At 45.3% G+C, this 11,506-nt stretch overlaps 1 protein-coding gene across 1 annotated transcript in view; it reads right to left on the minus strand.

Moving 5' to 3' along the window:
- The window catches only part of PHF2 (PHD finger protein 2), a 102,449-nt gene extending 92,397 nt beyond the window's left edge, over positions 1-10,052 (minus strand). The window contains exon 1 of the mRNA XM_010835970.1: positions 9,250-10,052. Coding sequence (XP_010834272.1) covers positions 9,250-9,263 — 14 coding nt within the window. The 5' untranslated portion in view covers positions 9,264-10,052. The remainder of the gene's footprint in view (positions 1-9,249) is intronic.
- Between the last annotated feature and the right edge of the window lie 1,454 nt (positions 10,053-11,506).

The following is an 11,506-nucleotide window of genomic DNA, read 5'->3' on the forward strand; positions in this document are numbered from 1 at the left end:
GCCGCCTCCGCCCGCCAGCCAGGGCCGCCGCTCCCGCCGCGGGAAGGCGGGCCGGGGACCGCGGGGAAGGCGGGCCAGGGTACCCCTCTGCCGGGGGAGAAAGTGGTCCGGGGGAACCGTGCTGGGGGAAGAAGAGGGACCAGAAGACCCTGCCCGGAGAAGGTGGGTCGGGGGACCTGAAGGGAGAGAGAGTGGGCTGGGAAGACGGAGAAAGTGGGCTAGGAGACCCCTGAAGGGGAGAAGGTGAGCTGGAAGACAGTCACCTGGAAGAAGGTGGGTCAGGGGATTCCCCGAGTAGAAGGTGGCCCGAGGATGCAAGGGGAAGGCAGGTCTGGGAGACCCCTGGGTGTGGGGTGAGACCCTGGAGGAGGAGAAGGAAGACGTCCTTCCTGGTTAAGAAGGCAGAGGAGCAACTACTTGACTCTTAAGTTTCTTCTGATAAGCAGCAGAGCAGGGGGGCAGCTTGGGGGCTGTTCCTCCTGTTGCCTCCTCCCTCCTACCTTCCCAACTGAGTTTCTGGCTGGAATACAACTTCCCTTTCTCCCTTATTCCTGGCTGGGGACTGCCCTCCCTCCTTCACAAGATCTGTGGACTTCCCTTGATGCTGAGCCCTCAGAGGAGGACATAGTTCAAAGGATCCAGAAGCATGCCGGCACGAGTCAGCTCTGTGAAGAGGAAGAGGTTACCTGGTATTTGAGCTGCCCAGGAGCCCTGGTGGGAGCCCCCAGACCTAGGAGACCTAACGCACAGGAAGGACATTAGGCCCCAGGCCTCCTGTCTGTGTCCCAAACTGCTGAGTTCTGCTGGTGGCAACAAGGATATAGGAAGACAAAAAACAAGGATATAGGAGGAGAGGACTGCCATGTTGCTCTGGGCTAGTGGTCATCCATCTCACCTATGACGGTCAGGGTCTTTGGCAGGTGGAGGGTGAGGGGTTCAGGCCCTGGCTCTGAGGAATCTTTTCCCAAGGCATTCTATAGCAGACTGTCCCCGGCCTGCTACCCAGCTGCTGTATACTTTGGGGATCCGAGATCATTTCAGGATGCTAGAGCAGAGCTGGCTCCTAATTCAAAGTAAGGAACCTGTCTGTGCTCCCTCACTCTCTTGGCCTTCCCCATCCTCTCTGTATGGTGCTAGGAGATGCAGGCTGCCACAAGCATAGAATTCCAGATTTGGGGCAGGAAATGGTCCAGCTCACTTCACAGAAGCATCCCTGACAGGTACCCTACCAAGGCCTACAGCTCCTAAGAGTCACTTACTCCACTTGTAGGCAGCTCAGTTGAAGCCCTCTCTTCTGTTGAGTCAAAATCTGCCTTCACATTGTTGCCCAGCTTCCCTCTACAGATGACCCCTCAACTGCAGCCTGAGCAATGCCCAGAGCTGGGCCTTAGCTGGGAGGGACTAGGTGAGAGTGGGGAAAAGAAGCTGGAGAAAGGGGAAGTAAGGAGAAAGGAATTATCTCCCCCCTACACACATACACACACACTCTTACACATTGGTGAGCTGCCCAGGATCTGGACTACCTTCTTATCTGAATTCCAGCTGTTATCCTCCCTTCCAGAGTCCTTCCTTCTGATCCTTCTGATGACGGCCTGGATGGCCCTGGAAAGGGAGTAACTATTAAGCATTGTCCACAATTAACACCCTGATGTGAATTGGTGCAAGTAAACAGTGCTCAGCCAGTAGATCAAAGTCTGCAAGGAAGCCCAAAGAGCCTGGCCTGGGCACTGCTGAGTTACCTTCTCCCATGGCACTGAATGGGCTTCCCTGGTGGTTCAAGTGGTAAAGAATCTGCCTGCAATGCAGGAGACCTAGGTTTAATTCCTGGGTCAGGAAGATGCCCTGGAGAAGGGAATGGCTACTCACGCCAGTATTCTTGCCTGGAGAATCCCATGGACAGAGGAGCCTGGTGGGCTACAGTCCATGGGGTCACAAAGAGTCAGACACGACTGAAGGACGAACAGTTTCACTATTTTTCACTTTTCATGTCAGTACTGAAGCACTTAAACCAGCAATATCCCCATTCCCCCCACTTGTCATCTATTAGAGCCAGAAACTTCTGGAGACCAACTTGACTGTTGTCCAGGGGAAGCCAACCTGACTGTGGGCAGTCCTCATCTTTAACAGTTCCATTTCCTACTTTACAAATAATGATAATAGGTACCCAGCATTTATCAAATGCTTACCAGGTACAGTACACTGTGTTTAGTTCTTCAGACATGGACCAGAACTCACCCAGCTGCTTGTAAAGCACTTAGCATATCCCCTGGGTAGTGATTATTACAAACTCAGCACTCACATTGACACCTTAGGTGTGACTGCTGCCACTTTAGAGATAGGTATATAAACAGGTGTTGTGGAGAGGGTACAGGGCTTCCCTGGTGGCTCAGATGGTAAAGAATCTGCCTGCAATGCAGGAGACAGGGGTTTGATCCTTGGATTGGGAAGATCCTCTGGAGGAGAAAATGGCAACCCACTCCCATATGCTTGCCTGGAAAATCCCATGGACAGAGGAGCCTGGCAGGTTACAGTCCATGCAGTCGCAGAGTCAGACACGACTGAGCAACTAATAGACATGGTATAGTATTGATGCCATTTTCTGAAAGTGAAAACTGAGGCTCAGAGCAGTTGAATGGAGAAAGTCAGCTGACTAGTGAGAGGAAGGAGCAAGCCAGGAGCCCAGACTTCTCCAGGGCTTGAGCCTGCACTGCCACCCCTTGGTCGCCTCCCAGGGCACCCCGAGCACATGCAGTAGGCGTGGGAGCCCGTCCTCCGCCCCCAATCATTCACCACCGACCTCTGGGATGGCTCTGGCCACCCCACCCCACCCATCTCCACCCCCTGCCCTCCAGCACTGCCCTGTCTACATCCATAACCTCTTGTATCTGGAAGTGTCTATTGAGATACTTTCCTATTACTCAAAGCACTTCCAAGGCTGCCTGCCAATTATGGGTCCCAGACTCTTCTTCTCTTTGGAAGAGACTTTCTCCCTATGACTTCTCTCTTATCCTCTGTCAGAAAGCCTGCCTTATCTTTGTGTCCTCCCTCTCTGTCATTTATTTCAAAATATATTTATGTCAACATATATTGAACACCTGCTGTATGCTGAGCAGTGTTGTAGCCATAGAGCACTTAGCAGCCCCAAGTGTTGTGAAGCTCATATGGCAGTAAAGGGAAACAGCAACACATATAGTGGGCTGGGCACCACAGTGCCCTATGGAAACTGGCACAGTGTCAGGGCTGGGCAGAGGCAGAGAGCTTCTGAGGTGACTTGAAAGCAGAGGCCTAGAAGTGGTGAGTTAGGGAAGGAAAACAAAGGGAACTTAGATGGAAGGACCTAGGAAAAATGGGGGGTGACCTTGGTATTCTTCCACCCTAAGATCAGTGGCCCTCCATGTGGTCTGCCCCTTGCCTCAACACCCATTCCCCCAAGTTTGCCCCATTCCTCATGGCACATCACCCGTGAGTCTGTGCAAGCATCCAAGACTTCACAACTCACCCCTGCCATACTGTGGGGCGAGGGGGTGGGCTGCCAAACTACATGGCCCACGCACTGCCCCTCCACCCCGGCGCTCTGGTGAAGCATGACTGCAGTGCTGCATGCTCTGCAGAAAGCATCTGAGGACAAGACGTGCTTTATTCACCTTATTAGCCAGTGGAAAAGCAGCATCTTCCAGTATGTGTTTATTCATTCACCTACTATTCAACAAAGTGTACCACATGCAGGTGCAGGATTTTCCACTGTGGTAATGTACATAACATAAAATTGACCATTTTAACCATTTTTCAGTGGACAGTTCTGTTGCATTAAGTATACTTACAATATTGTGCAGCCATCAACCTTATCCATCTCTACAACCATTCTCATCTTTCCAAAGTGAAATTCTGACCCTAACTCCCCAATACCCCTTACCTCCAGCCCCTGGTAACTACCATTCTACTTTCTGTCTTTATGAATTTAATTACTCTAGGGACTTCATATGTGGCATCATTATTTGTCCTTTTGTGATGCTTATTTCACTGAGCAGAATGTCCTCAAAGTTTATCCATGGCATAGCATGTGTCAGAATTTCCTTCCTTTTTAAGACTTTAAGATACTTCGTTGTATGGATATGCCACATTTGGTTTATTTGCTCACTGTCGTTAGACACGGGTTGTCCCGACCGTTTGGCTAAGAGCACGGGTATACAAATATCTGTTCAAGTCCCTGCTTTCACTTCTGTTGTGTGTATACCCAGAAGTGAAATTGCTGAATCATGTGGTGATTCTATTTTTAACTTTTTAAGGAACCACCATACTGTTTTTTCACAGCAGCTACAGCATTTTAAATTTCCACCAACAGTGCACAAGTGTTCTAATTCCTCCACATCTTCATCAGCATATTGTTCCTGATTTGGGTTTTACTTGTTTGTTTGTTTCTATTTTTTATAGCCATCCTAATGTGTGGGAACTGGTGTCTCATTGTGGGTTTTTTTTTTTTAAGTACATTTTTTTCTATTTTGATTGATTTCTCAATGTATAGTCCAATATAATACCAATTTTTAATGGCAAAAATTTAGTTCCACTGAAACTCCATGATCACTGTGGTCTTGATTTACATTTCCCTAATGATTAGTGATATTGAGTATCTTTTTATGTGCTTAGTGGCTATATATATATATTATTTGGAAAAATGTCTATTCTAATCCTTTCTTCATTTTTGATTTGAGTTGGTTGCTTTTTGCTAAGTTGCAGAAGATTTTTTAATATATTCTGGATATTAATTGCCTGTCAGATATATGATTTGCAATTATCTTCTCCCATCCTGTGCACTTTAAGTTTTTAATTTTGATGAAGCCCAATTCATCTATTTTTTGTTTTGTTGCCTATGCATTTGATGTCATATCCAAGAAATCTTTGCTAAATTCAATATCATGAAGCTTTCCTCCATATGTTTTCATCTAAGAGTGTTGTAGTTTTACATGGATGGACCTTGAAAGAATTGTCCTTAGTAAAATAAGTCAGAGAAAGACAAACACTGTGTTATTACTCACATATGCAATCTAAAAAATAAACTAAGAATATAAAAAAGAAAAAAAGTGTTGTAGTTCTTAAGTATAGGACTTTGGTCCATTTTCAATTAATTTTTGTATAGGACGTGTGAAGTAAGCGTTCATCTTAATTCTTTGATATGTGAATATCCAGTTTTCCCAGCACCATTTGTTGAAAGGGCTGTCCTTTCCCCGCTGAATGGTCATCACACCCTTGTCAAAAATCATTTGAGCATATGGACCAGGGTTTATTTCTGGGTTCTCTATTGTATTTCATCGGTTTGTGTATCTTTATGCCGGTACCACATTGTTTTGGTTAGTATGGCTCAGTATTAAGCTTTGAAATTTGGTAGGATGAGACCTCCAACTTGGCTTTTCTTTTTCAAGCTTGTTTTATCTTTTCTGGGCCCCATGCAATTCCATATTAATTTGAGGATTGTGTATTAGTCACTCAGCTGTGTCCAACTCTTTGTGATCCCATTGACTGTAGCCTGCCTGGTTCCTCTGTCCATGGGATTCTCTAGGCAAGAATACTGGAGTGGATTGCCGTTTTTCTTCTCCAGGGGACCTTCCCAACCCAGGGATTGAAGCCAGGTCTCCTACATTGCAGGCAGATTCTTTACCATCTGAGCCATGAGGATTGGCCTCTCCTTTCTGCACAAGGGCTATTGTAATTTTGACAAGGGTTGCATTGCATCTGTAGAACACTTTGGGTAGTATTGACATCTTAACAACAGTAAGTCTTCTGATCCATGAACATGGGATGTCTTTTTAAATTGCTTTCAGCAATGTTTTATCATTTTCAGTGTATAAGTGTTTTGTCTCCTTGGCTAAGTTTATTCCTAGGTATTTTATTTGTTGGATGCTATTGTAAGTGGAGTTGTGTTTCGAATTTCCTTTTTGGATTGTGCTTTCTTAGTATATAGAAACAAACTAATTTTTGGTATTGATTCAGTATGTTCTGGAGAAGGCAATGGCACCCCACTCCAGTACTCTTGCCTGGAGAATCCCATAGACGGAGGAGCCTGGTAGGCTGCAGTCCATGAGGTCGCTGGGAGTCGGACACGACTGAGCGACTTCACTTTTACTTTTATGCATTGGAGAAGGAAATGGCAACCCACTCCAGTGTTCTTGCCTGGAGAATCCCAGGGATGGCGGAGCCTGGTGGGCTGCCTTCTATGGGGTCGCACAGAGTCAGACACGACTGAAGTGACGTAGCAGCAGTATGTTCTATGTTTGCTGAGTTTGTTTTTTAATTCTGTTATTTGTAGAATCCTCAGAGTTCTTAAATATTGATGATTGTACATGACATAAGATCATATTATCTATGAACAGAAATAATTTTACATCTTCCTTTCTAATTTGAATGCTTTTTATTTTTCTTTCTTTCTTTTTGCCCAGTTACTCTAGCTAAAACTTCCAATAGCACATTGGATAGAACTGATGAAAGTGGACATCTTTCCCTTGTTGCTGATCTCAGGGGAAAAGTTTTTTAATTTTTTAGTCTTTCACCATTTGTAGGTGAAAAGTATGAGTATGATGTTTGGTTTGGGCTTTTCATATATGACCTTTACTATATTGAAGAAGTTTCTTTCTATTCTTAGTCTGTAGATTTTTTTTGTGTTTGTTTATTTATTTTTTTGTTTTGTTTTGTGTCAAATGCTTTTTCCTGGCATCAATTGAGATCATCATATGGTTGTTTTTCTCCCCTTCATTCTGTTAATGTGGTCTGTATTACACTGATTTTTTAAAATTGAGTTTAAGGATATTGAACCATCCTTACATCCTGGGAATAAATCCTATTTGGTTAGGGTGTATGATCCTTTTAATATGCTGTTGAGTTTGGTTTTCTAGTAGTTTGTTGAGGATTCTCCATCCTCAACATATGTTTATAAAGAATATTGTTTTGTAATCTTCTTGCAGAATCTTTGGCTTTTGTCAGGGTAATCCTGACTTCATAGAAAGGATTAGGAAATATTCCCTCCTCTTCAGTTTTTGGGAAGACTTTAAGAAGGATTGATGTTAATTTTCCTTAAATGTATGATAGAATTCAGTGAAGCTAAATTATGAGTTTTTCTTTAGTTCTATTCAGATGTTCTATTTCTTCATGATTCAATTTGGGTAGGCTGTGTGTTCCTAGGAATTTGTTCATTTAATCTAGATTATCCAATGTGTTGGCAAACAACTAGTGCATATGTTATAGTAATGGACAAGGCATACACCATCCCTACCTCCAAGGAGCTCATATGCCAGAGCAAGAAACAGACAAGTAATAGATGTCATGGGGAGATGTCAGAAAGGAGACACTAATTCAAGGTTGGGTGTGTGCTTTCGTTAGCGGATGAGTTCATGTGATGAATGCAAAGAAAGTTCTAAGAGCAGGCTCTTCTTGGACTACCTAGACCTTGGTGATCTAAACGAAAAGCAGTTGAAATGAACAGTAAGCCATGGGAACTTTGGAAGCTTTCTGGGTTTTTCTGATAGGTATGAAAGTGTGCCTTTTCATACTGTTCATGGTGTTCTCAGATATGCAGATGACACCACCCTTATGGCAGAAAGTGAAGAAGAACTAAAGAGCCTCTTGATGAAAGTGAAAGAGGAGAGTGAAAAAGTTGGCTTAAAGTTCAACATTCAGAAAACTAAGATCCTGGCATCTGGCCCCATCACTTCATGGCAAATAGATGGGGAAACAGTGGAAACAGTGACAGACTTTATTTTGGGGGGCTCCAAAATCACTGCAGTGGTGACTGCAGCCATGAAATTAAAAGACGCTTACTCCTTGGAAGGAAAGTTGTGACCAACCTAGACAGCATATTAAAAAGCAGAAGCATTACTTTGTCAACAAAGGTCTGTCTAGTCAAGGCTATGGTTTTTCCAGCAGTCATGTATGGATGTGAGAGTGAGAATTGTAAAGAAAGCTGAGCACCGAAGAATTAATGCTTTTGAACTATGGTGTTGGAGAAGACTCTTGAGAGTCCCTTGGACAGCAAGGAGATCCAACCAGTCCATCCCAAAGGAGATCAGTCCTGAGTGTTCATTGGAAGGACTGATATTGAAGCTGAAACTCCAATACTTTGGCCACCTGATGCAAAGAGCTGACTTATTTGAAAAGACCCTGATGCTGGGGAAGATTGAAGGTGGGAGGAGAAGGGGATGACAGAGGATGAGATGGTTGGATGGCATCACTGACTCAATGGACATGAGTTTGGGTAAACTCCAGGAGTTGGTGATGGACAGGGAAGCCTGGCATGCTGCAGTCCCTGGGGTCGCAAAGAGTTGGACACAACTGAGCAACTGAACTGAACTAGTGAAAGAGTGGCCTTCTTTTTGTCCATCTCTAGGATGGTCCAGTGATGTTTGGAAGTCGTGAGTTTGTAGATCAAGGTCCCTCAGCTGGGTGACCATATAATTTACTATCCAAAAATGTGCTGGTAATAAAGCACCAGAACAGGCACAAACAAGGCTATTCTGGTCAAACTGGGACCAAGGTGGCCCTCCTATAGCCCACACTTGAGTTAGTCAGGTCTGCAGAAATGGACATGCAAAAATGCCAAGAGGTGGTGTGAACAGGTCTGGCTAGGTCTACCACGGGTGCCAGTGCCTGCCAGGCACAGTAGGCTAAGGCCAGCCAGGATACCCAGCCTGAAGCAGCTCAAGCTCATCCGGGTAATTCCCACCTGGCTCCACATCATTCCTCAGAGGACTCCCTGATACCCTCCTCCATCATAGTTAAGTTCCTACTTTCCTCTGCATTTTCCTTCATAGAGTGTATTATCATTGCTATTGCATTTCCACATGGGTTTAATTTTTCATTGCATTTCCACGTGATTGTCCACTCAGAGGAAGTGACAGAGCATGGAGATGTCTCTATTCTACTCATGGCTGAGCCTTCAAGCAGCCAGATGACCAACAGATGGATAAAGAGTCCAGTAGAGATCCAGGAATCTCTCTAAGCAAGAAAGACCTAAGATCTTCAGCCTGAATTTAGCCTCTGCCTGCCTGAGAGGCAGGGCCATAGTTCTTGCTACCAGGCAGGTTCATTCCAAGTGGAACCATTTACACTCAGCTCTGACTGGGCCATTTCCCGTCACTGTTCTGGGTGTCAAGAAAAAAGAAATACATGCATCCAGAGCTAAGTCACACCCAGCTAAGGGTCTGGGATGGTGGTGTTCCCCCCATGGTTTCAGAGACCCTTGGACAGAGCACAGTTTGCACTTACCAGGACAGCAGCATGCAGAGTATATCAGCTTCCTGGGGCTTCCTTGTCAAGGTACAACACTGGGTGACTTAGGACCACTGAAATGTGTTGTCTCAGGGTTCCAGAGGCCAGAAGTCTGGGATCAAGGTGCCAACAAGGCCATGCTGCCTCTGAAGGCCCCAGGAAGGGTCTGTTCTAGGCTTCCCTCCAGCTTCTGGTAGTTTCTTGGCTTTTGGTAGCATCAGTCCAGTCTTCATATTGTCATTTTGTTCCTTTGTGGGTGTCAGTTTCTGTGTCCAAATTTCCCCTTTTTATAGAGACAACAGATTTGTTGGATTAGGACCCACCCCACTCCAGGATGACATCATCCTAACCTAACTAATTACATTAACAACACCCCTATTTCCAAATAATGTCCCACTCCGAGGGACCGGGGTTTAGGGCTCCAACATATGAAGCTTGGGGGGACACAGTCCAGCCCATAGCACAGGGTAAAGCATCTAGGGCAGAGCTATTTTAGCTTTGTGTACAGGTCCACTGGTCACCTGTGGCCCAGGCTGTCTACAGCAGCCAACAGGACAAGGAGCATAGAACAAGCATTCAATAGTCTGGGCCCACATGGGGAGGGCAAAGACAGGGCTCCAGGCAAAGTGGCCTCTGCAAGGGTCACTCTACCAAGTGGGGATGAAGGAGTAAATGACTACATAAATTTAGTAATTCTCAGGAAATTTTGAGGGTAGAATAAGTTCCCTGGAAGTGAGAGCTACATCAGGAAAGAACTGGCACCCAGTGTACCCACAGACTCTCTCTGAGGCCAAGTATGAGAGGAAGGGTGAGGAGGGAGGTGTCTGAAACTCCCTTTGTCCTTACAGGTGATTGTATGGATAAGGTACAAAATAGTGAATTCTTAACATTCTTGCCTTGGCCTGGCATTTTAGAATCATAAAAGAGCTAGGACATTAGACATTCTTTTGCAATTAGAAAATGGTAAACTGAGGGCACAGTAAACCTAAGAAGGTATATATTACCCTTGCTGGCAATCAAAGCAATGCAGATGAAAACCAGAAACCCATCTTCTGCTTCATTCTAGCAAAGAGTCAGGGTCTGGCCAACACCAAGGACCAAGACAACCTGCCCTCACTTCCCACCTTAAGCAGTCCTTTTGGTAAAATGCTAATCACCTGTAGGGTTTGCATGCCTCCCAGGCTGTGACCACCTAGAGACTGGTCACAACCTCAGAAGGGCCACCAGCATGCCCAGAACCCTCACCCTGCAGCGCTGCTCTTCCCCCTCACTCATGGATCCTCTGCATCCATTACTTCCTTCCCTGGGCCCAAGCCTGACTGCATTCTCCACAAACCATTAACCTTCTCATTCCTCATCCCAGAGGTCCTCCCTGCCATATAACCATCACCCCATTTTATTTTCCTCATCTTCTTCTCTATCATAATAATGTCATAATAATGTAAAAATCTGTACACATGTATACTTCCCCCAGTCCCCAGTTGTAAATGCTCTCAAAGGCAGGGCCCTTGCTGCCCTCTTTGAGCCTGCAGGCCTAGGGCAGTACCCAACACAGATCCTCCATCAATACTGGAGGATGCCAAAGTAGAGCCATGTCCAGCCACACTGGACAAACAGATACATCATGGAGCAGCCACCCATGGAACTGTGGGGCTATGGCAGAATATGAAACGTTAGAGAGCCATAAAATTTTTCTAGGTAGGGAGAAAATGTGACAAAATACGTATGATGATTTTATTATTTTCTGTAAAAAAAATTATACATTGCATGGAAAAAGGAAAGGTAAAGGCTGAAAATTAACAGTTTAGTAATTAACATATTAACAGTATTTTGGCCACCTGATGCAAAGAACTGACTCTGGAAAAGACCCTGATGCTGGGAAAGATTAAAGGCAAAAGGAGAAGGGGGTGGCAGAGGATGAAATGGTTAGATGGCATCACTGGCTCATTGGATATGAATCTGAGCAAACTCAGGGAGATAGTGGAGGACAGAGGAGCCTGGAGTGCTGCAGTGCATGGGGGTCGACTTAGCAACTGAAAAACAACAACAATAAACATATTACTTTGGAAACAAAAAAATCAGTAGAAGCTATTTTTTCAAAAAGAAAGAAAGGGAAAAGTAACCGTCAGTCCAGGAGATTGTGTGGATTGTCCAGGGGTCAATGCCAGGGTCAGAATCCAGCTGCCCAGAGTCCCAGCTTGGCCACCCACAGCTGTTGGCTCTTTGCATATATCCGGATGCCACGCAGGCCGTC

The sequence above is a fragment of the Bison bison genome, unplaced genomic scaffold (assembly GCF_000754665.1).
Source record: "Bison bison bison isolate TAMUID 2011002044 unplaced genomic scaffold, Bison_UMD1.0 scf7180017864057, whole genome shotgun sequence".
In the NCBI taxonomy this organism is placed as follows: domain Eukaryota; kingdom Metazoa; phylum Chordata; class Mammalia; order Artiodactyla; family Bovidae; genus Bison; species Bison bison.